At 38.8% G+C, this 27819-nt stretch overlaps 1 protein-coding gene across 21 annotated transcripts in view; it reads left to right on the forward strand.

The window, feature by feature from the left end:
• Positions 1-27819, forward strand: part of Ank3 (ankyrin 3) — a 316318-nt gene that overhangs the window by 130998 nt on the left and 157501 nt on the right. For all 21 annotated transcript variants that reach the window (XM_010602930.3, XM_033766574.1, XM_033766575.1 and 18 more), the window contains 3 exons: positions 10670-10768; positions 22150-22248; positions 27573-27770. In XM_010602930.3, the coding sequence (XP_010601232.1) occupies positions 10670-10768; positions 22150-22248; positions 27573-27770 (396 nt within the window). The remainder of the gene's footprint in view (positions 1-10669; positions 10769-22149; positions 22249-27572; positions 27771-27819) is intronic.

Genomic DNA, 27819 nt, shown 5'->3' on the forward strand with positions numbered 1-27819 from the left:
CAAAGATAGTCCTTTGAATTGATACATATTTTTAAGATAGGTTTGTCACGAGTATAGGCTCCACAGCACTAAACATAAGGACTTTTAAAAATGGACTATCTCCTCTTGAAGAAAACTGGGGATTTGAATGTGTCAGCAAAGGAATGTAAGTAATGGAAAGTAGCCTTGTGGCTACTGAATTAACCATATCCCTGTTGCCATTGTAATGTAAATATCTCAGGAAGAACAAGCCCAGTTTGCAAGATAAACAGAGGGGAGAACAATATGTATGCCTTGTACAGATTTGCTCTTCTAAGTGTGCCAAGCCATCTCAATCCTGCCTTTTCCACTTAATTTTCTAAGTGCCATGTCAAAGGAGACCCTCTTGTAGACATTGCTTTAATGATACATGTTTAGCTTAAATACTTGTGTATAACTGAACTTCATTAACATCTTTTCATGTGCTGTTGGATCTGTGTTGTTCCTCATCTGAAGAGGTAAAAGTCTCTAAGTGGTGGTAGCATGGAGCAGGGAGAGGAATACATGCTGGACCCCTGGGCACCTGCCTGGCAGTGTTATTGGTCACTGTAGTGGTCCACAGCAAAGCCTTTTATCTCCTGGCCTGCAGTTTTCTTAACAGAGAGAGAAAGAAGCCAGTCAATAAGAGACTCTTCTCCTCTGTCCCACCTCCTTGTCTGGCAGCGACAGAGGTGGCCTTCGGCTTCTCTTCCTCCTCAATCAGTAGACAGTAGGTACAGTACAGTGGCAAAGCCACTCATGTTGAACCCAGACTAGAGGAGTCCTCCACTGGCTGCATCTTGTTCCATGTGCTCTTGGCAATACTTCCACTCCTGTAGTCTGATAGATGTGCAGGCAATACTGTGGTGGGTGACATCGGGACGGCTCTCCACAGGGCTTCTGAAAGTGGTCAGAAATGTTCCTTCCCAGAATATTTGGGTTACATTATTTGCAGTAGTGTTTTTAGACCAAAGCCAGCCTTTAGGATGTGATTGAGATAACATTGTTTGTGATAGTAAAGACTCCAATAAGAAAAAAATTACAGAAATTGGAAGGGACACGTCTCTTTCACTTTTCCTCCTTGAATATATACCCTGCTTCCTGCAGTGCTGCTACAGATTTCTTGCTCTGAGAACATTTTTAAATGACCTGAATAAATCCTATTTTGAAATTCTGTGAAATAAAATTCTATTAGGGTAAGAGTTAGCAGAGCTCACTTTATTCATTTGCACTTTAGAAGAGAATTATTCATTAGCTGTAGAATTTTCATTCTTTCCAGTGAGTGCAGACAGCAGCATGGAGGGACTGTGCCCTGGACTGACCCTCTGCTGAGCATTCGAGCAGGTTACCACACTCGCCGTCACTAGATGGGGCTATTTGTAACTGTGCAGATGCATGCTAGACCCCTCCTTGAACACTACTGGTTATCCATAGAAATAGAAAACATATCCCTAGGGCTGGGGATGTAGCTTGGTAGCTTGTAGCTTCCTGGCAAACACAAGGTCCTGAGTTTGATCCTTATTACCGAAAAAAATAAAGTATTCCTGCTCTTCCTCTGATGGTTTAAAGAAGATGCAGGAATGGTAAGAGGGTACTGAGAGAGATGAGATTAGGATTTTGCAGAGCCAAAGGTTTGCAGAGGTAGCTACCTTTGAATACATGCATGAATTATTTACTGGCTCTCGCCTGAATTAAAGTGGGAGGGTCCAAGAAAACAAATTTGGGTAGGAGATTAGTATGGACTAGCAGACTAGAAAAAAAAAATTGAGAAGTTGGGCTGTGGTGGAAACAGAGACTAGAATCAGCTTTAAGGGATGAGGCTGGTGTTGGGAGTGGAATTCAGTGGTAGAGCACATGCACAGTTCCATGTCCAGCACCAGAAACAAAGTAGAAATGAATGGTGGGGGGAAAAAAAAGCAAAAGAAATGAATGGTGAAATCAGCCCAGGCGCAAGGCCAAGTTGAGCTGAGAGACTGGCCTCGCCCCTGCAGATGGAAGGGAATCACTTCAGGTCTTATGATGGAAAAGTGGAGCGACACAGTAGGGCTTAATAAGCACTATGTGGCATCAAAGGAAAATGGCACTGAGTTTTGAGTGATGCCAGACTCTAGTATGGGGAAGAGGCCTGTGGATAAGGAGGGGCACAATGTGATGCTCCTGTCCTCAGCACTGGCTTCTCTGAAGCACCACCAGGGCCACTGTCTCTCGATGACAGGAGAGGAGCTCCACTCTCCTCGGACATTTGAAAGTTTGTACAGCTTTTCAGTTGTCATGGTGGCTCACCCGCCCTCATTGCACAGGATAGTCCCATCCAAATAACAATGTCCCAACCCAAATGCCAATGACACTGCCTCTGAGATATGCTGGAGTAGACTCCTCCTCATAGCCAACAGGCAGAGCTGGTGGGATGTCCTGGGATGTGCAGAAAGGACCCAGAAGTTCATGTTCAACCTGACATTGTTCAGGGCTCACTCCAGAGACTTTGAATGAGACATAAAAACTTACCCAAAATTCAAACAGGCTTAGGTAATAGCTCTCCTTAATTACTGAAAAGCACAAAGTTTCCCATACCGTATATCATTTATTCCTCACATTAATTCTATGAGGTGTATGATTTCCATTTTACAACAGAAGACGGGAAATTAGATGATTTATGCAAAGCCATATAGCTCTACAGCAATGGGACTTGGGTCATGAAACAGTAAAATAAGACATAAAGTAAAAAAGGAACTACATTTATGTACTTTCTTTTTAGGAACTACATTTAGACTGTGTAGTTCATTAAATCCTGACATCAGAGGCAATGTGCTCTTGAACTCTGAATTTAATATAGGGGCATCCCAAGAAAACCAAGTGAGAACAATCTCTCTTGGACTATTTGGTTATTAATTCTATACCAGGACCAGGGTTGCAAAATGAACTTAGCACATTTTGAATTATTTGCTAATCTTGCTTTGCTAATTCTTTGCTACCTCGTGATACTGAGGAATTCAATGATCTTATGACAAATATAAATGATATACATTTCTGGTAAGAAATGCAAGGCAGACTTTTCTCCACAAGGAGGAGGACTTCTTATCTTGAAAATTAAAAAGAAAGAAGTTTTCCAATACTTTATAGATCAGAGCCCCGCAGGCAGTGTAGACTCTCATTAAATCTGCCTTTCATGAAGTAGATGCTTAAATCCATATTTTTTTCTTTTTGGTACCAGGAGTCAAACTCAGGACCCTGTACTTGTGAGGCAGGTGCAGCTCCACTGAGCTAAATCCCTGACCCTTAAATCTATATTTTTAACAAATTCTTCAAGTGATTCTAATAAGGCAAGATCAGAAAACATTCACCAAGGCCAAGCTGTAAAACAAATCTCTATAAATTGCCCAAAGTTGAATCATAGAAGTCTTAGAAAAATCATTTGCTTATAGCAATTGTTACATTTATAAACCCTCCATAGAAACTTGAATCGACTATACGTTTTACAGCTTATATAATACTTTAATTTTCAGTGTATCATTTGAAACTCACAATAGCCATCTAAACTGAAGAGCCAACTGAGGTCCCCAAGGAGTGATTCGTCTCTGGTACTACTGGGTATGAAGTGGCAGAATGGAGACTCGAATCCAGCCCTCTTCATTTTGTGTACCTCGTGTATGACCATCCCCATCGCGTTAGTGAGTCCCGTGGGGCTGGTGGAAGTCTGCTCGGTGGTCAGTGCGTGGCAGCGCTATCTGGAGACTGAGGCTCCGGCCACTGGCCATGGCTGGGCCATTGTGGTCCCTGGAAGAACATGTCTCCTCCTGAGGATAAGAGCTCTGCACACAGATGAGCCAGTTCGCACCACTGCTTTGGTATTTCTGAGCCATATTTCCTGAGTAACTTCAAAGGCATTGCTTTCATTTCTTGACATGTTTGAAACTTAAGCAAGGATCTAGTTTATCTGAAGACCAAGTAAGGGCAAGAGACCTAAGACATGAAAGGTTTTAAGTTAGCAGAAATCTAGAAATCTGCAAATGGTTTAGTTTTTGAGGGAGAAGGAAAAATATCCACACAGAAATAGATGAAATTCCTGGTTTATCAGAGGCGATTCAAGCATGCAGAAAATTGTAATGCCCCTTGTTACTTCTGTGTTTGAGTTTTTGATGGAGGAGGGTTAGAGAAAGGGGTGGAAAATTTTTTAACTGAAATTATAGTGTTCATTAGAAACATTACAGGAAGTCTAGCATCATTAGATCAACTCAATTTAAATAACTTGTATTTAATAATTTCCCTCACTGTATAGAAAATAATTGTGATCGATCTTTCAGTTCAATGCCTATGTCTTACTGTCGGTGGGACTTTCTTGCTTGGAAAGGCTTTTCTGTAATCCAGGCTACTTTTGAATAAGTATTAATAGGAAGCCTTTAATGAAATATGCAAAAAAGGAAAACAAGAGTTCTTCTTTTCAAAAGGACAGCATTGAATTTATCACTCTTGGACATTTAATATTTCTGTTAGCATTGAACGTGCTATTCCCTTTAGAAAGAAATTGCACATCAGCAGTATTTTCAGACTAGAAACTGTGCTCCATGGATTCAGAGCTTGAATCAATGTTACACCAAGTAAGGAGCATCCTACCTGGATATCTGTTCTCCTCAATGACCCACTGGAAAAAGCCAGCCCAGCTTATGGAATCAGACAACTCAAGTTCTGCCATTTTCTAGCTATGTGACCTGTAACCCCTTACTGCTTCACCTTGCTCACCTATGAATTTCAGTTAATAGCATCTGTTTTATGGATAGTTGTGGAGATAAAATGCAATCATGTATGTTTCAGAGGGCCTGCACAAAGCAGGAGCCTCATAATTGGTAATTTTTTCCATTATAGTTACAATTTTTTTTCTCATATAAAACAAGTAGTTACTTCCTTTGAATCAATAGATGTCAAAATGTTTTTAACAGAACTCCTGAATACGGATAAGCTTAGCATGTTAGCACAGGCCTATAATCCCAACCAAGCTTGAGCAATTTAACAAGACTCTGTTTCAGGACAATAAAGATCTGGGGATGGGTTCAATCCCCCATAAAAAGAAAGGCAAAGGGAGAGAGAAGCTTAGCGGATGAAAATGCATTTACTGTTTCAATTATCAATGCCCCAGATTCCTCAGTTTTACATGGAATAATGGAAATCCTGACATGTCGTCTTAAAAACTATATACATCAAAAACACACGTTGAACACCCATTAGGATGGCTTCTCTCAAAATAACCAGTGTTGGGGAGGGTGTGGAATATGAGAAGTCTTTAAATTGTGCTACTACAATGAAAAAGGTCTAGCATATCATTAATAAGTGACCCATTAATCCCACTTCTAATATATATATATGTGTGTGTGTGTGTGTGTGTGTGTGTGTGTTGTGTGTGTTGTGTGTGTGTGTATGTGTGTATATATGCATAAACACACACATATATTACCTAGGTCTGAGGGAGGAGGAAAATGGGGAATTGATTCATGGTATAATGTTTCCATTTTCAGGATTCAGAGAGTTCTGGAGATTGGTTGTACAACAATGGAATGTACTTAATTCTACTGAGTTATATAATTATGGTTAAGGTAGAAGCATTCTGTTATTCATATTTTTTAATTTTTGAAGTATATTTTGTAAACTGCTAACATAGCATGTGCAGAGACCCAGTCAGTTGTAACACCCAGTGAAGTAAAAGTGAAAGATGGCACTGTTCTTGAGAAAAGAGGTCAAAGTCAACTATGGTCTCAGTCTTCCTGCCTCTCTGGCAATAGCTGGTATCATGCATATCATCCAAGGCTGTGCATAGGAAGCAAGTGTTGAGTATTTACTCTAAGGATGGACTGTCTTTCCCCACTGCTAAATCACTTGGAACACTCAGGACAGCCTGGCAGCACCTTACCTAAACTGTGAGGAGCCTTCCTCTACCCCAGTAGAAGCCTCTGGCAGTATAAACGATAAATAGCCTCACATTATCCTTAAAAGAAAATAAATAAATAAACCTCTGGAGTTTAGAGCAGAGTAGATCCAGTGCTCACAGCCTGATTTTACAACACACACCCACTGTCCAAGCGTTTGGTGCTATGGCCTGGAAGCCCGGCACTATCGGGTGTCTGATCAAACGAGCTTCAGCTGTGTCCCTGAGAGGAGAGTAAACCTGGGGAAGTGTCACTGGCATCAATACCTCAGTGTCAGTGACAGCAAGGCTGGTGTGGACTTAATCTCCTTATTGAGAAGGGACAGAGAGAAAATTGATATAGAATAGGCAAGCACTCAGCAAAACTGGAGAAGAGAAAAAGACATTCTCTAAAATGACCTATTTTGTTTCCTTAAAGCTTTGTGAATAAAGAGAAAATGGACAATGGCAGCCATCTTAAGGATCGGCACACTTGGAAAGATGTGTCTGAGTTTATTTTATACTCATTAATTATACACCATGTTGAAATTCTTTTGTTTGTTTGGGGGTTTTTTGTTTTTGTTTGTTTGCTTATTTGTTTTGTTTTTTGAGACAGGGTCTCACTATGTAGTTGAGACTGACCTGGAACTCACTATGTAGCTCTGGCTGGTCTTGAACTCACAGCGATCCTCCTGCCTCAGCCTCCTGAGTGCTGGGATTACAGGCGTGTGCCACCATGCCCGGCTCTCTCCTTTTTCATTAGTACCTGTTTCTAGTACAAAATGTTTACATTCCTTGTGGAGAATTGGCACATGTGTGTAATACAAATTCCTTTTTATCATTCCCTTTCCCTTTCCTCTTTCCCCCATCCTCTCCTGAAATCCTCTGTATTTCCACGTATGTCATTCACCTATTCCCCGCTAGACAGAACCCTGGATTTTATATATGTAACAGGAGAGACAGAAGTAGATAGTGCTTTTGTTTAGAGAGAGGTGTACTTCTTCCATCACACTCAAATATCAGAGGTGGAACTAGGTCAGTCAGGGGTTGAGCTGAGTTGACATTTCATTTCAGACCTCAGATTCTTCCACAGGAGGATGCTCTAAGCCTGTGCTTAGGGTGTGGACTGAGGTGCCCGATTTTCACTTGGTGTCTGTGATCCTCCCTCAGCTTTCTGGGGTCCCTGCAGGACAGACAAGGTACAAGGAGGCAACACTGGGCACTCTAAAGTCTTCATGCTGCCTCAGTCTTGGCCCTGGGGAGTGTTGCTAGCCTCTGGGTTGGATCTTTCTTCACATTCTTGTCCTTTCTACCGCCACAGCCAAACTCTTCCATGTTTCTGTGGCTGCAGATTTGAGGGCTCTTCATATAAAAGCCAAATTGCATCCCATTAAGCTTGCACAAATTTTTATTTCAGCAGCAGCAAGTGAGAGCTCTTTTTTAACAAAATTTCTCTCACATGTAATTGGTTGGGCTTCCAAAATTTTGCTTTTTGTATAGACACTGGAAACATAGATCAGGCCTTGTGCATAGTAGGGCATAAAATATTTTTATTGGTTAATTTAAAATAATCCTACCTTCAATTAGCTGTTTCTCAATCTGTAAACTATGGCCCAATTTTGTCTCCTTTTCTTTATCAAATGGAATTAATGATTTTTACTCATTGGATTGCTGTGCAGGTAAAATGGAATTACAGATGTATATGTAAGGCCTGTATGACACTTTTATGAAATTTAACAGTAGAAACTATTCCTCTAGAATGGAGCAAAGAGGTAGAGAAAATATAGAAGTTAAAAATTCAAGACACCCTTTTGATCTATCCATCCACCATGTGGAGAAATGCATAAATGTGTGAGAGGGCAGAATTAGAAGTATGAGTTCTTCCTCGCACTAAAATTAGCCTGTTGGAATAAAGGTTAATTAAATTTTTCTGAAGCAGGCAAGAACTCATTTTTTAAAGGCTGACAGCCCGAAAACCCTTATTCACCCTTGGAAGTAAGGAGTCTTTGTGTCCTTTGTGCAAGAGGGCTCAGTGAGCTCTCTCCTTGACCTGTACTTCCTGTATCCCTCACCAAACACTCTGCCTGCTGATGTAGAGCTAGGAGTCACTGCACTGTGCTGCTCGTATCTATAGACAAGTGCTCAACTGGGAGCAGAGCACAGAAACGAGACAAACCTAAAGGACATCACAAAGTTTACTTCCCCCTGCTGGGTTTCACCTCCACCAAAGAAAAGTAAAGCATACACCGTGCACTGTGTATAATTTCATGTACTCTTTTGTAACCTATTTCACAGCTATTTTACAGGTGAAACATTCAGCCATAAGCCAATGGACGTAAAGCAGGGAACAACAAGTGAGCAGAAATAACCAGTGCCTATTTTTGTAAATAAAGTTTTATTAGAACACAGGCACTCCCATTTCTTCATGTACTATATGTGGCTGCTCTGTGCTACAGTGGCAAAAATGAGTAAATGTGTCAGAGACAATGTGGCCAGCAAGGCAGAAAAGTTTGCCATCTGGCCCTTGGCAGTTTGCTTCCCCATTTCTAGAGCAATATTAGTCTTTTCCATTCCCCATAAGTGTTAAGACAAGTTTTTTAAATCTTAGGTCTATTCTTTTATTTAATTAATTACATTTTAATGATTTATATTTTGGCATCTTCAAATAATGAGGAAAATCCTTAAATATGAGAATAATTCTTAATTTATATTTTAGTATCTTGCAGTAATGAGGTGAGACAATGAACAGTCTCTCCATTTGTAGCGGAATGTACAATTGTAAGTGTTTACCTAGAAAAGGCTGTGGAAGATATGAAGGGAAAGGATGTATTAACATCCCATTAGGATGCAATCAGTCAAATCCAGATTATGGGAAATTTTATATAAAAACCCACAAGTTTCTTCAGTAAATAAATGGGTTGGGGTGGGGAATGTAGATAGGAACACTCTCAAGACTAAAAGACATAGGCTGGGGATTTGGCTCAGTGATTCAGCCTCCTGCCTCACAAGCGCAAGTACCCGAGTTCAATCCCTGGTGACAAAAAAAAAAAAAAAGATTAAAAGAGATAAAAAGGACCTTTCATCTAATGCAGGTTGTGGACCTTCTAGTTCTAGAAGACCAACTGTGGCAGTTGGAAAGGATGGGAGAATTTGAACATGGATGGGGCAGTACTGTAATTTTGTTTAATCATCCTCATCTAGGGAGAGCACAGTGGGGCACGTCTGTACCCTCAGCTACTCAGGAAGCTGCGGCAGGGGCATCACTGGAGCCCAGGAGCTCAATACAGGCTTTGGAAACACAGGGAGATTCTATCTGGAGTGGGGAGAGGAAACATCCTTATCTATTAGAAATAAATTATAGCATTCATGTGTGAAATAAAATGCCTGAAATTGACTTTCCCCTCTTCTTCAGTTCCTTCAAAAAAAAAAAAGTAGAGGGTATAGAAAAAAACAATTAGCAACAGACTGATGTTTTTACATTGCTGTTTTGTTTTGTTTTGTGGTTCTGGGAACCAAACCAAGAGCCATGTGCATGACAGACAAGGGCTCTACCCCTGAGCTACATTCCAAGCAATGACTGACACTTAGTGAACCTGAGTTAAGGACCACCTGAATTTCACGATGCTATTCTCTCAAAAGTTTCTTGGAATCTTTTTATTGTAAATGTTTTGTTTTTAATCATGTGTTGGAGTTTAAGCTTTTAAAAGTTGAGTCTTGGTTCTGTTAGCTATTTCTGCATCTGTAATATGAGAATGGCAGTTCAGGTTTGTGTGCATTGTCAGGCTGAGGAGAATTAAATGAAATAGGGTCTGGAGGTGAAGCTCTCAGGGTAGAGTACTTGTCTAGCATATGTGAGGCCTTGGATTGATCCCAACACTCTGAAAATAAAGTTTGGTAGAGTTCCTGATATACAGGAAGTGAGCAGCATGTGGTAGATATTATATCTGTTTTCAGACTATATAATCCCTTGAGCCAAGTTCATTGACATTGAGAATGACAGACTTTAAACCCATAGTTCTACTAGTCAAGAATAAGGAATCAAAATAGATGCATACATATATTTATGTCCTTGACAAGCTAGGGACAGTCATAGTACCTGTTTTGAGATGTCGTGAGAGCATAACTATGGTAGACAACTGTTGACATCAAGGAAAGCACAGTTCAAATTTCAGATTGTTCTAAAATCCAGCTGTTCTTTGAGAGTAGTCTAAAAAGAAAACAATCATAGTTTTCTGTGAGATTGCTAGGAAATGCCTGCAACTGCATTCAGGCCCCATGGTCTTAGGGTGTCAAAGGAAGGACAGATGTTCCACCCTCAGTGATGACTATCTCCTTCACAACCCGGGGTGCCCACAGAGCCTGGGCCCAGCTCTGAGTCGCAGGACACTCCATTAACTCTGTCAGGACCAATTTAATCAGCCATCTGCTCGTCTGCCACTGTTAGCCAATGTACTCACCATCAGCGTTGGCACATTTGTGAGAAAATATATTGACTTGAAGATGTCAGGTTTTTAAGGAAGGGATTCGTTACCATTAGTCACCCACCACCAGTGACTGAGATAAATATACTTGGGCCCTGCTCTGGAAAGTGTCTTTCAAAATCCCCTCTTTGCAGTCTCCTGAAGAAAATTTCTATCAGAGAGAAATACGAGAAAGCAGTGTTTATAATCGATGTTTCCAAAAGAAGAAAAAGGAGGATAATGTTGGAGGAAGCTTAGGAAGAATATTTTCATTAAACTGCGGATATCAAAACTGTTTTTTTCCCTTGTTCTTCTGCAGAATGACATCACTCCTTTACATGTTGCATCAAAAAGAGGAAACGCAAATATGGTGAAACTATTGCTTGATCGAGGAGCTAAAATTGATGCCAAAACAAGGGTAAGAGTGCTCCTTCTCCGCGAACTTATATTTTTCAAAAAGTAGGAACACTTCCAAAGAGTTTTGCATTGGTTAAACAACTGGCTTTGTTTTTGTTTCATTTGTAGTAGTTTCTTGAAAAATGACTAATCCATTTATTGGTAAAAGGGAGTAGCCATCCATATTTATATATTGTTAATACATATTTGGTGTCTGTCTTTAATTACAGAAATGAGGTGTAAGGTTGTCACTAACTTTTCAAGAGTCATTTGACACTTCAAGCAGAAGTCTGCTCCATTTGATATAAAACTGTCTACTTTTCTATTAAAAACAAACTTGTTTACTCTTGTGCTGCTAGTGAGTATAAAATGGAGTACCTGGGATAGAAAACACTGTAAAAATTCCTTAAAAAACTAAAAGTAGAGGCATCATATCCAGCAATCCCACTTCAGAATATATGTCCAAAAGAATTGGAAGCAGGGTCTCCAAGAACTATTTTCACATTTGTGTTCATTACAATACTATTCATAAGAGCAAAGGACTGGAGGCAGCCCAAATGTCTATTAATAGTTGAATGAATTCATGAAATGTACTAGATACTATAATAGAATATTATTCAGCTTTACTAGGGGAGAAAATCGTGTCACATGCTACACCATAGATAACCCTTGAGAACATTCTGCTAAGTAAAATGAAGCAGTTGTAAAAGGACAGATACTATATGATTTCACTTTTGTGAGATCTCTGAAGAGTCAAAATCACAGCCAAGTGTGGGGCACATGCCTGTAATCCTAGCACTCGGGAGGTTGAGGCAGAATTGCTGGGAGTTTGAGGGCAGCCTGGGCTACATAGTGAGTTCAGGACCAGCCTGAACTACAAAGTGAGATCCTGCCTTAAAAAAAAAAAAGAGTTAAAATCATGAAAATGGCTGGGATAAAGCATATGCATAGCATGCAAAAAGCTCTAAATCTAATCCCTAGTACCAAAAGAAAGTGAGGGAAGTAATGAAAATAGAAAGTAGAGGGTGTTTGCCAGGGATTGGGGGAAGGTGTAAATGTGGAATTGTTTGGTAATGGTGTTTCTGATAAAAAAGCAAGACAGAAAAATTCTAGTGACCTGTTAGGCAACAGTGTAAAGATCATGAATACCCATGAAATGCATACTTAAAAATGGTTTTAAGGGTAAATTTTATGTGTACTTTTTACAATTAAATATTTTTCAACATTAAGATCCACAAATCTATCTAGCTAGAAGTTTGTAATATGTTGAATGGTAAGGATGGGGGTTCAGGGAGAGTTGTTTTGTTTTAGCGGTGTTGGGGATTAAACCCTGGCCCTGTGGTATATTGTTTATGTGGTATGACATGCTGTGGATATAGGAAGGAACTGAGACAGAATTTGATCTGACTCCAGATTCTGCAGTTGGCAGATTGACTTGGGTAGTCCACTGAACCTTTGTGTTCACCATTTATCTATTTAAAGGTAAAGAAAATTAACAGCCATCTGGAAAGACTGCTGCAGTTAAAGTTTGTAAACTGCCAGCACGAAGTGGGCCAGAAATTATTTCTAGTCGTTACTAGTATATATCTTATAGCCCCAATGTGTATTAAACTCTTAGCCAATAGGTTTTCTCTTTCCTCCGGTCATGGGTTCATTATGAGATCTGAGCCAAAGCCAGTCTAATAAAATATGGTTGAACAGGTACTTATTTAAGGGTTTTAGATAGTTTCCCTGCCTTGTCATTTGTTAGACCTCCTGCCATCTTGTGCTTCTCCCTTTCCAGAATCTTGATCTCCAGCTTTCTAAAACAAACTTGGTAACCTTGATTTGATTCCTATAGAGCTTTAATTTACTTCCTTATTTGTTACTCATTGCATTCATTCGCTAACCAGTAAGACTCTAGGGTATCTACCATGGACCAGACTGGTGACAGGAAGACCACGCTCTTCCTGTCTTCGTGAAACTGATGGACTAGATTGTCGTCTCTAATCCAGCCCAACCATGGGTATTCAGCAAGGCACCCAGACTTCTTTCTCCTAGTGATGGCTGAAAAGCATGTATGTACTGTATACAAGGAACAGCTTTCTAGAGAGGAAAAGTGAAGATGATGAAGGTTGACCCCTAAAAGTCTCAGTAGGAAGGTAAATTGAACAGAGATCTTACTGCATGCTTTTTCATGTTTCAATAAGAAGGAATTATCAGTATGTAAAGAACACTAGAACCATTTCTGTCATGGATCTTCTGATAGGCATAAGTTATGTAAAGAGGCTGAAAGGAATAAAAAGTAGAGATGCATTATTTTTGCCACTTGATTATCAGGTAGAGGTACAAAATCATTGGCAAATACAGGAACTCTTCCTGAAGAGAAATGAGAGATACAAGAGACAAGGAGAAAGGAGAAGCTTGAGGAGATAGATCGTGGAACAACCACTTGGATTTTAGTTGGAAATTACCTTATTCTCCCTCTCTTGGTACAGTCATCAGTCACCAGAATAATAAAATTACTTGTCGCTTTGCATCACTTACCAAACATTCTGTGCAGTGAGAGAGGAGTATATAGGAAGATCATATAGCTTCATAGGAGACAGACTGGAGATGAAAACAAATATTTTTCCAGCTGTATGAATTCACTTTGTTTAGACAAAATTCACTGTATACCTTTGCCTCCCCATTGTCCAGGGCCATCTTACTTTCAACAAAGGTGTAAACTCCTTTTACTGCCTGCTCAGCTTTGACTTACACGTATTTTTATTCAGTGTTTGGTGAATGACACGTGGATGCAAAGAAGAGTCTTGGAGGGCAATATAACAGAAAAGCCTGTCATTCCCTTGTCATTGTCCCACACGGAGCTTGTGGGGAAAAGAATGTCACTGTGCCCAGACTGAATTCCTAGCAGACTGAAAGTGTAGTGTACATCCAAAATGTGTGAACTGCTTTCTGTTCTCCTCATCAAAGCTTCCCTTCTCTCTGCCCAAATGCCAAAACAATGACTGGGAGTGTGAGTGACAGGAAGGGAGGGACCTAAAATGTCAAAAAGCCATGAGAGCAAACCTAAAAACAGAAAATAGAACTTTTTCTAAATGGGAATTTTAACTACTTAGCCTAGTTGTAGCTTTTGACAAAATATTTATTCATGTACCTCTTGCTAAGAACTTCCTACTATCGACCTCTTTGTATTCAACACATCAGAGGTGACACAGCGCACTTTTGGTGTCTAGAGACAAATATCTCTTGACCTCAAAGTCCAGCCCTAAAAGGCTCTCCTCCCTGTAGCTCTATTCCTTGTACTGGCTGCTGACCTAATCAGGATTCTGCTTACAAGACAGAACTTACCAGCCCTTTCATTCTGGAAAGTAAATCCTCTAAGAAAATAAATATTTCAAAATCATGACATAGTCACTCTCAGAGAATAAAAATTGAAAACAGCATATCCTTATTAGAGTTGTGAGGTAGACATGAACTAGAGCAAATTCTAGATTTCTATATTAATCAAGATTAACTTGAAAATATTTCTTCATATTATTACAGAAATATATTGATATTTTTCATTTTTCTGTCACACATGTTACAAGTTAATAGAAAGTGTTTAGAGTAAAAGCAGGACAAGTAATCATGAAATGCCTTCAGCTTTCCCACCCATAGGGTCATCTCTTTGAAGGACAGAATGTATTTGGACAGTTGTGAAGACTTGTCAGAAAGTGAAGTGAGCAACTTTCTTCTTTTTCCCAATCCTAATGATTTTACACTGCGTTGGAAAGCTTGTTGCCCTTGCCAGATTAGGAACCTAAAAGTAATGGGTCAGCATTCCATGCCTGGTTCTCTTGAAGAAGCTACAAAGCAGGCTCAGAACAATTATTATTTTAGTTAATTGCTATAGGGCCCCAAGTGCTAGTGCTTAGCAGGTAATCTTCTCTTCCTATTTTCTCTTGATATATGTTGGTAATGCCCACATCCGAGTGCTTTTAAATAACTTGATATTAGTTAGGCACACAAATACTCAACTATAAATATCTTCAATTACCCTCTTCCTTCAAAGAATTGAAGTATATACAATAAATAAGATTTTATTGTTTTTTAAATTATTAGCCTTAATTTGACTTTTTAAATCACATAACATAGGTGCCCTTAAAAGCACCTTTACATGTTTAAAATCAAATTTTATGACAATTAAAATTATATTCCTTAAGTTCTTTACATATATCAACCTAGTGTGAGATTTAATATATATAGAAATATTTAGTATTTATAATGCCAAAAATGAAACAAATAACATCTGCAGAATTATATTACAGAATTCTTATACAAGAAGTGGTATAATATTTAATATATATAATAAAATATCACAATATAATATAATATTCAGATTTTAGTAAGAGCATATATTGTAATACCTATAACAGTAATCACCAAAAAAAAGGGGGGTTTTCTTAGCTAAAAAGTCAAAAAGGAAGGTAGTCAAGAATGGATAATAATTCAATGATTAGAATATTTAATAATTCTAAACCAGCCCAAAAGAAGACAAGAAAGAAGAGACAAAAACCACAATGAATAACATGGAAAAATACAAAAAACAAAAGCATAAAGGGCATAATCTAGTCTCAGAAATCACGCCAGAATTTTTCAAGCAGAGACTACAGGAGGATTTTATGTTCTCTTAGTTTAATTTTAAACATATAGAAGGTGTAGTACTAACATAGAGAAAGAATTAGAGATGATTCTCTGTCCTGTACGTAAACAGCAGAAATGAATTCTTGATCTTAAAAGAATACTGAATGCCTGGGCTTTTAAAGAGATTGGTTGGCTTTGTGTGTGGAAGGGATCCAACACTTCACACAGAGGCCAGCCTGAATATAAATCTTGATCCCAACTGTTGACTTGCCCTGTGACCTTGGGTAGGTGCATAAATCCCCTGGGGCAGCTTTGTCCTCTCTAAATGGAACTACTGATGGTTTTCTTATGAAATTGTGGTTCATATTAAACAAGATCCAAAATATACAGTACCTGTAACAGAGAACATTCAAATAGTGCTATTTTGTTGCAGAACTAAAGAGACAAGAGAAACCACAGGTGAAACAGGTTTTTTTTTTTTTAGATGCAAATCAGCCCAGGGCACTTGCATCCAAAAGCTGAGCCCCAAACAAAGGAGAAGCTCCAGTTTTTGTAAATTTGATCAAAGGGGTTGGCATAAAGTGAGACAAAGACAGTTATTTACTCAGTGACAGTTTTATAACTTAGACTTGAAAGAAAACAGAATCCCAAGGAGAACAGGATGTCATAGGACTCTATTTACAGGAATATGTTGATCTTATCTGTAACAGAGCAGAGGTCAGTGGTCTGAGGAGGAGGGGAGGGGAGGTCTGAGAGTGGGAAAGAAAAAACTTGTTTTCTTTTGTGTCCTACCTTAATTTCACTTCTTTTTGGGTTCCCTCTAAAATGAACACATAGAAAATGAGATATTGTGCTGGGCATGATGGCGCACTCCTGTAATCCCAGCACTTGGGAGGCTGAGGCAGGAGGATCGCTGTGAGTTCAAGACCAGCCTGGGCTACATAGTGAGTTCCAGGTCAGTCTCAACTACATAGTGAAACCCTGTCTCAAACCCCCCCGCAAAAAAAAATAATAAATAAATAAATAAATAAAAAGAAAGAAAGAAAATGAGATATTGTGGTGAAAATATCCATATGAGAATATCTTTGCTATTAAGCTCTAATTAATGACCGTTAACTATCTTTGGCTCTCATTATAACACTTATCTACTGCACACTATCTTCATGTTTTCTTGCTGTTTTCAGTCTTCAACTCAATATTACATTGTACTTTATGTCTGAAATATATCCACAGAATCTCCTTAATTGACTTCCTTTTCCTTCTCTAGGAAAAGCAGAGAATGTGTTTTTTGCTTGGGAAGAAGAAAAGAGATGGACCTAGAGAATAGAAATCAAAATAAATGTATCTATCCTTGAAAGTGTTTTCTAAGTCATGAATTTTGCATCACTCCAGTATTGGCTTTGAGCAAATTCCATTAGTTAAGGGTGTATTCTGGGTTCATATTCTTAGGTGTAATTTCTTTAACGTCCTACCCCATGCTTTTTAGAAAAAACAGACCTGAAACAAAGTCTTTTTTGGCAAGATTTTGCGTGCAAGATTTTGCTCTTGCACAAGAGAGCATTCTGTTCAGCCAGTAAAGTGCAGTTCACACCTCAATAATAAGATTACTGTCACAAATGAAATATGAGATGTAGACTAGCCAGTTAGTGTTGCTTCACAATTCTGCCCAAGGGAAACTTGTTCATTATGTTAGTGCTTTAAAAATCAAAGGAACTGGGGGAAAAAATTACTAACCCCATGCAATTTCATTTCCCTCCTGTAATGTTACTATGGCAACCCAGCATCCCTCTCTCCCTCTCTCCAACTACATATGCTGTGTTCTGAAGCAGCCTCCCTCAGTCCCCCAAGAATTACCTGTCAAGCATTCTTCAGCTGGAAGGTGATGCTGTTGCAAACATTTGAAGAATGGCTTCCTGGTCCAGGACCCATTCCACAAGACACTGTACATTAATTGTAAATTTCTAGGAGTTGGGAGAAAGTTAGAATTCTTATATTGTGCTGAAGTAAAAGCATTGCTCTAATTTTATGGGGTGGAATATACCAGTTCATTACTATGTTGTAAAGCATAATAGTTCTTTTATTGTGTTTATAATATTCTGGTTTAGAAAAAGGGAAAAACTTATTCAGAGTCAATTATGAAAGCTAAATTATGAAAGCTAAAGACTGAATCACGTTCTTATATCTAATTCTAATTTAAAAGCCATTTATATTATACAAAAATATATATTTTCAAAGGTAATATACTTTAATGGCAATTTATTACTCATTCACTTTGTAGTTTTGTTGAGCAGCTTTCTTGGATGTGATACTTGAGTTACCTCCTTCTGAGATTCATTTATCCCTCCAACTGTTAACCTGGTGCTTGAGGATAGACTGGTGTTAAATTCGCAGCACTTACTAACAGAATGGTGGGTAAGATAGGCTTTATTCAAGGGTGGCTTCTACAGTGGGGCTTTGTAGTAGAGGAAAGACATCTGGCTCAACTCTGAGTACAATAAAGAAAGGAATTTTTTCGCAAAGGAACAAGATGAGAGTGAGTGAGTGGAAATTTACTAGAAGGAAACATCAGCAATAAGAGGGACTCAGGCTAAACTGATTTGAGTGGATTACTACCCGAGGCAGGTCAGGGTGATGAGATATTGAGGGTAGGAATAAGGAATTGGATCAGATACCAGAAGGCAGGGAGGGTTCTTTCTATATTGGCCCAATAGGATTCTTGCTAAAACTAGACTAGGCAGACTAACATGATGAAGCCAAATGTCAGGGTCTACTGGGCTAGAATATAGCTCAGTCGTAGAGCACTTGCTTAGCGTGCACGACGCCCTGGGTTCAATCCTCAGCAAAGCACAAAAAATAAAAAATAAAGTAAAAAATCAGGGCCTAATGAAGGAGAGAATTTAGAAGCACCCACTAGAGTTAGCTCTAGGGGTTCACAAATAACTAAAACACCAGGGGAGAAAATTGTAGGCTCCTCAAAAGAAGTTCAGAAAATAAGACAAGAGACCCAAAGGTCAAACAGCTACATTTAGTTTGGAGAAAGGCTTCAGAGAAAGCCATAGTATAAGACATTAAGGATTTGGATCTTGGGGCAGGTGAGAAGGGAACTCTTAGGCATGTGAAGCAGTCGGGCAAAGCAGAGAAACAAGGAAATGAAAGGCTCATGGCAGGGGCTGTGAAGAATTTACCGATTGATGGGAGAGAGGGAGGGACTCAGCAAAGACCTGCGTGCCAACCTGAAGGATTCAGCCTGGACTGAGGAGTGAGTGAGAGCTACTGAAGATGTCTTTGAACAGTGGGGTGTCACAGTCAGACCTGCAGGAAAGCAAGGGACGAGCCACACCAACTTCAGAGCCAAATAAATTAGTTCAATTTGTATGTATTTATGTATTTTAACTAAAAAACAGATATGAAATGAAGATGTGCTCTTCTCTTTTACAAAGCTGAATAAAGGGTGAATCGTGAAATAGCAGATACTTTTCAGTCTCACTGTGTGCCACCAGGCCTGGGCTCTGTCTTCATGTCCCTAAGAACGGTGCTGCTCATGAAGGGCTTCCACGAACTTGAGCCACGGGAGTGTCCCACTGAGCCACGAAGGTCCAGGCAGCTGGGCCAGCGCTAGCTGTGCAGCCAGCCAGTCGTGACATCTACCACTTCCTCATCAGGCTTCTCTCCTGCTGGGTTTTTGGCTATTTGGAGTATTTTACACTTTTGAAAAGTGTCAGATCAAATGTGTAGACGATTCAAAGGTGACAGTGTTTAAAAAATATATATTGCAAGGAAAATATGGTTGCAAGAGCTGTGCTGGAGCAAGTGCTTCGCGGTTCAGCTAGAACCGATGAGCCTGACCTTGGGGAGCTGGCTGGCTTGCACTGAAACGCAGTGATTAAGGGAACAGAGCTAAGACAGTGCTACGTCACAGCTGTTCATCTGTTGCAACGTCACCTTTCCGTGCTGAGTCTTTGGATCATACACGTTTTTAATAAACATCTGCGGTAGCAGCTTCAGAACTTCACTAAAGGATAGCTAAGAACGCCTGGAATTTGAGCGGAGAGATGTTTTTCCTCGGCAGCCCTCCCGAGATAGCCCTTGACTGTCTTGCGTGGTCAGCACTAATAAGCATTTCATTCGTTTGCTTCTTGGCTGATTTGCTGTTGTGTGGTGGTGACCAGTGCTCTGTTGCTGAGAAAGAACTCGGGCTTCATCCATGCTGAGCAGTCACTGTGCCGCAGAGCCACACGCCCCCGCCTCTGTAGCCTGGCTCTGACCGTGGCCTGGAATGAGTCATTTAGTCTCCTTGAAGTTCCAAGTTTTCATTTTTAAATGAAGATTATTATATTCTTCTTATAGAGGTGATTGTGAGGGTAAAATGGTACGATGCCTGAAATTTACTTCCAAATAATATTTTAAAAGTTGACAAGGTCAGGATATAGACGAATCACGATTGATCCTGAGGCAAGGATTGCTTTATATTAGTCTGAAATGTGTTTGAAATTTTCCATAAACATTTTTAAAAAATGAAACCAGCCAAAAATATAAGATTATAAGAAGGCACAGTGTACTTCAAAGGATTAAGGAACTGATGTTTGAGCTAGTTTGCTCTTAGGTGGCCAAACATTTCCATTTAATACGTAGCATTTTGCTTTGAGGAAGATAATTTTCCAGGATAAAGAGGTGAACAAAAATATTTTTTTCTATGTGACCGTAGTTTGAAAATGTCTGCAGAGATTCTGTAAAATTTTACTTCTTAGAGTTTACTTAAGAAAAAGTAGAAAAAAAAATACTGTCTGTTAGTTCATAAGTCAATTAATTGCCTGCAGTCTGTGTGACATGTTTCTGTGTGGTGGAAGGGAGAGGTGATTATTGTATTATTTCTCCTTCAGATGTTTTCAGGTATTATATTACTAGAAAGACATTTGGATTTTATGGTGGTTTTTATATGCTCCCATGTTTTGTTTTATTTTATTATTAAGATGCTATTTCTACTTGAAAAGCTGTTTTAGTTTATATAAAGGCAATGCTTTAAATCAGCATAAAAGAATATTTAAGCATGCTCGAAGAATGTTCAAATCAGGTCATGTACTAATTTTTGTTTGAATTTCATTGGTAAAGAATGTTGATAATTTTGAGATTTGTTTAGAAATAAGGATTTACTCCTTGCTGATACAATACAATCATTAGGTTTACTTTCCAGATTTAATCACTCAGTCTAAGAGCAATTTGAATATTCTGAAGCTAATTTTGATGTATTTTTACATGGGATTACCCTTAGGGTAGCTATTAAGTGTCAACCACAGACATCTTCAGCTGGGCAGGGGAGGGGGAGGCATGAGCCAGGGTGTACATGAAGACTTCTCCAGATGGTTTGGGGCCACTTAGATAGCTGTAAGTGACCAAAGCTTCACAGCTCCCTGTGGAGTCTCCTTCCCCACTGATTCTCCAACACACTGCCCTATCTTAGCACTGAAGGAAGGCCTCTGTCATCCACACAGCCCAAAGGGGCAAAAGTGTGAATTAACAATATTGGCAACATGAGAAAAGGAAAAAATGAAAACAAAGTCTTTGTAATAGAGAGTAGTGGAGGGGTTGAAGGGAGGGCAGGGGAATGGGGAAAAATAAGATGCAAGATACATCATGTAAAGGTACACATCTCCAACGATGAAGGTCATCATACTGTATACCTAAAAAGTACCAGTGAAATTAATTTTTAAAAAATTGGTGACAATTTGGTCACCTGACTCTAAATAGTAGATAAAATATTTGGCATATCAAATGGTTGGGAACCTAATGCTGCCAACAAAAATGAAGAATCTAATAGAGTTGTCCTGGGATGAGTCATTGAAAGGAATTTTTGATCCAAGGGTAAGTGAGCTTTGACATAGAATTCATATGGAATTCGGAGTTGGTGACATGTTATCATAAATCTGTCTACTCTGTTGAACAAGGTGTCTCAGTAATGATGTACTAACATCTATTAAATGCAAAAGTCAGAGACGCTATTGAGACAAAACCCTGTCATTCTAACAAGTGTGGAAAAAATGCAACTCATTAAAAGAGAATTTTTAACAAATTGTTTAATCACACCTTTTTAATATATTTTTGATATTTTGATCACTTATATTTGAATAATTATGATATTCTAAATAGGAGATTTATTTTTAATACCTAGAGGTTCTGGTTCACTGGAAAGCTTTAAATCTTGTGGTAGAGAAATGATTTGGTAATATATTCTCAAGCATATAATTATGTTAAGATAAAATTATATGGGAGAAATGGAATGGAAATAGAAATGCAAGGGCAAAAAGGCTCATGAAATTCTTAACTACAAATTCCTATTTAAAAGTTTATCCATGGGTCACATGTGGCGGCACACGCCTGTAATCCCAGCGCTCAGGAGATTAAGCCAGGAGGATCACTGTGAGTCTGAGGCCAGCCTGGATTCCATTTGGAAGAAGATATCTCAAAACAACAAAAGTAAATATATAAAAGTAAAGCATAATTTCCTGTGTGTCAAATTACACTATTTAGATTCAATTGGATTCTTAAAAGAGTAGTGGAACAGTTGTAGGCTAGAGTGTCAATATTCTAACATGGGAGATCATATACTTTGCAGTTCTTTAAACTTGAGAAAAATAAGCTCTCAATTTAAAAAGGAAATGATTTTAAAAGGCACATGAGCAAATGTGCAAAATCCTGTGGGCCACAGCGTACTGGATGCCAGGTGGGACCTTATGGAACACACCACATTTCTAGAAGTTGCTATCAAATCTAATTGAAGACGTTGCCTTTGCTCAACAGGATGGTCTGACGCCACTGCACTGCGGGGCAAGGAGTGGACATGAGCAGGTTGTAGAAATGCTACTCGATCGAGCTGCTCCCATACTTTCGAAAACCAAGGTAACGTCTGTTCAGGTTAATTGACATCAGACAGCACTTAGCTTCAAATCCTTTTGCTTGCTGTGTGAATAACGTAGAGGAAAAAACAACAGATTCCATTTAATAATTAAAGTGGCTGTGTTCATGTAATCTCTGAAGAAGCTCAGAATAAGTTTGGGTTTATGAAGCCATTACGTGAAATGCACTAAACATGAAGTCATTTGCATGTGTGATGTTTATATTCGATTCTGGAAACATTTACTACTTGATTTTACTCTATAAAATTTTCATAGCTCAGAAATGATTGCTTGTTGGGTTAAAATAAACTAAAAGATCTGTATACTCTCCCCAGTCTAGGTTTGGGTGTCTTTCTCTCACCCCTCGGTTTATGTCTTGAGTGTTCACAGGCTGTTAAGTGCCAGGGATATCATTTAGCTAATAAAAATGGAAACATTTAGAAAGTTGCACCTTGAGTGGGCTTCTGGGAAAATTGACATATCTGAAATAAGCAGGAGATCACCTTCAAAAACTAATTTTTCACTAAACATGTTTTAGGTTTTTTTCCAGTAGTAAAATCTTTTGATGTTTTTGCTAATAAATTTTGAAATAAACTAGCCCACAGTCCATACTATTTTAATTAAAATTTAGAAGTTCTATTAAGCTTTGGAAGGAGCCTTAACTTCCAAACAAAAGCAACAAATCTACCTGTGATTCCCTTTTGAACTCTTGTCGATGTTCTTCAACAATTCCAGAATATTGGGCAGGTTTCATACAGTTTGAATAACAGCAATCATTTAAAATGTAGGGCGTAGATTGGTGAATTGTTTGCAGTACATTACGCAAAACAAATTTTCCATTCTATGTAATTATATCTTAGCCTTCTGAATGCTTCTCACCCCAATCATTCTACTTGTTCTTTCACACAGTGTCTATCGTCTTCTCTCCCCGCCCCTTCTATCTTCTGAGGCAGTGCATTACCTCTCACTGAATCATTGTAACAACTTTCATTGATCCCAAATTTTCCCTTTTGCTCCTTTATAACTCAGACTCCACTTTTCAATCAAAATGTCAACCAAATTGTGTCAGCCATTTGATTAAAAACCCTCCGATCAATTTCCATTCTTCTCTTAAGATTAGTTTTCATTTGTCAAGGCAGTGCAGGAAGAGTTAAAAATGAACAGTCGTCTCATTGTCTTCTAACGTATTATTGATTTGATTTTTTTTCTGCAAAATATTGATATCTTTTCTTCTTTGGTTTTAATGTTTAAGAACATTTTCTTATTCTTGATAGCTTCTTCTTTTAACCTTTTCTTCTTGTTTTATGAATGTAGTATTTCCCATTACTTTTTCAGCAACATTCAAGATAACTATTTTAATTTAATTTTTTCTGCTGCTTATATTTCCATCAATTTCTTTTTCTCTGTTTGGTTTGGCTGCATCTTTTCTTTTGAGGGATTCCAATAAGAGTGGGATAAAAGCGTGCAGAATAAGTGTAAGCAGGGTTGATGATTAGCTGGTGCTGGATTAGGAGGAGGATTCTCTACTCTCAGGATTAAATGTCCTTTCATTGGGGCGGTTTGGACTTTGAAAGATAACCTTTTAATCGTTTGCAGTATTCACCTATGTGAATACTTTCTGAGTGAGATAAAAGGGGGCTATGAGTCTTCCTGTTCTGTGTGTATGATACCAATAACTAACACTTATGAGGATGATTACACACCAGGCTCTATATTCTCTACATATATCAGCTCATTTAACCTTCAAGTGTCTCTATGAGATGCCCAAATTGCTGTTGTATCCCTTTCATAAAAGAGAAAAATGAAAACCCAAAAGATGAAGTTGCTTTCTCAAGATGTCTCAGCTGGTGGCACAGCAAAGATTTGAACCCAGTCTAATTGCGGCTATATACTGAACAGCTACATTGTCTTCCTTTTTTTGCGATCACTTGTTTTAAGTTGACATCCTCAGCATTCCCCTTTGCTCTGCTTTAGCACTGAGTGTGAACCTCCCCAACTCACCTCCAGTGACTAAACTCCTGGTTTCCTGAAGAGTACAAGGGGACTGTCACCTGGCTTGGCTGGGTTGGGAAGAGCCTGGAAGCTTGACAGTTCCATGTACAGGCTTTGAGTCAATCCTGCTTTCAGCCCCAAGTCTCATCTTCTTAGGTACTATTTTTCTGTGTCCTTACCATGTTGAGATTTGTGAGGTAAACTAGCTGTCTTCATTATACCCAGCACTGAGCCAGACTGTGTCTGCTCACAAGAGCTGACTGGATTATCTCTTCCCAGTGCCACATTTACTGATCATATTGGTACCTTGATCTTGGTTGTAGCGGGGGCGGGGGGTCTGTGGAAACTGGTCAATGGTAGGCATCGAGGCTTCTTTTTATAAAGCAGGTTGTTAAGCATCAGTCAGCATGCCGCTGACCACACATAACCACAGACATTTAGGATTCAGCCTGTTCCCTCTTGCTAGGGGCATTTCTCTGCTTAAAGCCTCTTTTGATACCCTCCAAATTATGGACTTCACTCCTTTATTATTGTTTCCTTTCTCATTGTGTATGAGAACAGAAAAGGAACAATTTTCTATGCTTTTTTGAATTTTACTCTTTAAATTCCTTTCCTGGTTTTGATGGAATTTTCTAGAAGAAAAATACCTCTACCGTATTTAATCAAAAGTCTCTCCCAGCACCAAGAATGAAGTCCTTACTAGATTCTGACCCTCCTCTGCCTCATCTCCCCTTCATCTTGCTACCCAGCCTCTTTGCTCCTAGAATATAGCATGTTTCTTCTCATGAAATATTCGATTTGAGTTCCTTCACCTTGTCCCAGATCTTTTTGGTTTCCATACCATCTTCAACTCAAATGTCATCTTCTCAGATAGGTCTTTTTTTTTTTACTATCCACCCATCCTGCTCCCACTGTTTCCCTAAATCATTATGATTCAATCAAGTTTTATTTGTTTGAAGCTCTCAGTACTATCATGAAATTCTCTCTTAATTTGTGTCCATGTTTGTAGTCTGGCTTTCTTCGGTAGCATAAAAGAACTTTTCCTCTTTCCATGCAGTGCCACCAGACACAGATTAATGCCCAGCCCAGAGTAGGCCTCCAATAAATGTTTGCTGAAGTAGTAATGAGTGAATCAATGCATTCTGAGCTTTAAGGCAGTTCATCTGGTCCTTCAAGACTTACCTTACTGAGCTACAAAAGCTATCATACCGGATCCATATTTTCAGGTGCCATATGTAATATGAATCCCTTTTCATAACACGATCATTTCCTTTCTTTCTGTCCTTCCTCAGTGACCTGTAAATCTCCCACTCATGCATCATTGTTTTGTGTACCGTTAAGATTTTACTTCTGTTACTGACACTGCCTCCCATTTCTGTTCTCTGCAGAGTCACTTGTTCTTCAGATTTTGTTTGCTTGTTTACTTCATGTTTTCCTCTAAGACTGTATCAAAATAAGGAGCAAAGGACCATTTTGGCAAGAATAATGTAGTATGCACGCTCATGGGTGGTAGTATCTCAAAAGGAAAACGTTCCACCCTTTCCTGCACCTTACTTTCTAATTTGGATCAAAATGTTTATAGGGAATATTTTAGGCAAAATATCCCGATTGACTGATAGTATGTGAAAGCTTTAAATTGACAAAAATATTTATTGAGTTTGATTTATATGTACAGAGCTCTCCTCTGGACAATATAGGAAAATTGTAACCATGAGTCTCTTGCCTACAAAGAACATAAGTAGTTGAAATATATATATGGCAGTGAGGGAATAATACCCTGTGATTAGCTGAAGGGAGGAGCACATTATCTTTTTTTTTTTTTTTTTTTTTTTTTTTTTTTGGTACTGGGAATCAAACTCAGGTCCTTGAGTTTGCAAGGTAGGCAGCAAAACCACTGAGCTAAATGCCGGCCCGGCCCACTTTATCTTTTCTTATCTTGAACTTCTCTTTTGTGTCATTTGTTTGTTTGTTTTGGGTACCAGGGATAGAACTCGGAACCTTGCAGTTGTGAGGCAGGCAGTGGAACCAATGAGCTACATCCCCAGTCCTGAGTCATTTATTAATAAATTAGGAGAAAATAGCTTGGCCCAGTGAATTTAGAAACACCTGGCTCATTGGTGTATCTTTGATATTATTAGTTTCAAACTTATTGATGATAACATTTTAGAAACTGAATTTTCTCTTGTTATTTTTTTCACAAAATATATTGAATTATATTACAATAATTACTAAACTTCTCTTGGTAATTGCATTCTCTAAGAATTCCCAGGCCCCTCACATTTTGCTTCTATATTTGAAAGAAGCACACTTAAACAAAATGGCATTTTACTATCTGGTTTTTCCTTCATTATAAAATGTGTACTGAAAACTAAATGTCATTCTAACCTTTTTTTCTCCCTTTCTTTTCTTTTTTGGTGCTGGGTATTAAACCAAGGGCTTCACACATTCTAAATATGTGATCTGCTTTTGAGCTATATTCTAACCATTTAAAGGTTTTATTTACCTTTGAATATATTCATTTCTTCCCTAAGCTCTTTAAACCAATTTTCTGCTCATTCCTACTGCACATGCTTAACTTTTTCAATCCACTTGATTTAAATTAGGCGGCAAGCATCACTTGAGTTAACCAAACCTTGCCTTTCCTCATCACAGACACATGAGGGCACCAAACTTAAAGAAATGGAGGTTTTCCTTTTTGCTTATTGTGAGAGGCTATGACATGAAATGCATTGTAGTCAAATTTTTTTTTAAAATTGAACCTTTTATTATTCAATGTTAATGCAATCATTACTGATCTATAAGGACAGAATTAATGCCAGACCAATTAATACTAGTTCTTGTCTTTATGTTTTCCTTTCAGTTTTAAATAAAAATTCCTATTCATTAAGAATACAGTAGATTTTGACTGCTTACTTTTCAAGTCAGGAAAAGAATCATCCTTGACAATTTGTAATTGGTTGATATGAGAAGTGGGGGAGCTCTTCTTAAAGGTAGTTGTGAATGCATGGCTGAAAGCTTAGCTTCCCGGGAGGCTGCGTGAGGTGGATGGCAAGTTTAAAGCCAACCTGGGTAACTGGTGAGACTCTATCAAACCAAAACCAAAGGACTGGGGCTGTAGCTCAGTGCTAGGGTACTTGCCAGTCCTTGGCACTACCAAAATAGAAAAAAAAAAAAAAAGTAGTTATGGTTCAAAAATAGTTTTTAACACCTTTTAAAACATAAGGCGTTTTCTTGTGAGAAACTAGAATTTTATCTGTTCATATTTTCACTTTTTGTCTTTAGCACATTTGCATTTAAAAGGTAAAACGGTAAACTTGGCTTCCGTATGTGTTGCAGAATGGACTATCTCCATTGCACATGGCCACACAAGGAGATCACTTAAACTGTGTCCAGCTCCTGCTCCAGCACAACGTGCCTGTGGACGACGTCACCAATGACTACCTGACTGCCCTGCACGTGGCTGCTCACTGTGGCCATTACAAAGTCGCCAAGGTCCTCTTGGATAAGAAGGCCAACCCCAATGCCAAAGCCCTGGTGAGTGACTGCCATCCGGCCCAGCCTAAATTGTCTCACTGCCCACATG

Source organism: Fukomys damarensis, unplaced genomic scaffold, assembly GCF_012274545.1.
Source record: "Fukomys damarensis isolate Sample0158 unplaced genomic scaffold, DMR_v1.0_HiC HiC_scaffold_20, whole genome shotgun sequence".
Classification (NCBI taxonomy): domain Eukaryota; kingdom Metazoa; phylum Chordata; class Mammalia; order Rodentia; family Bathyergidae; genus Fukomys; species Fukomys damarensis.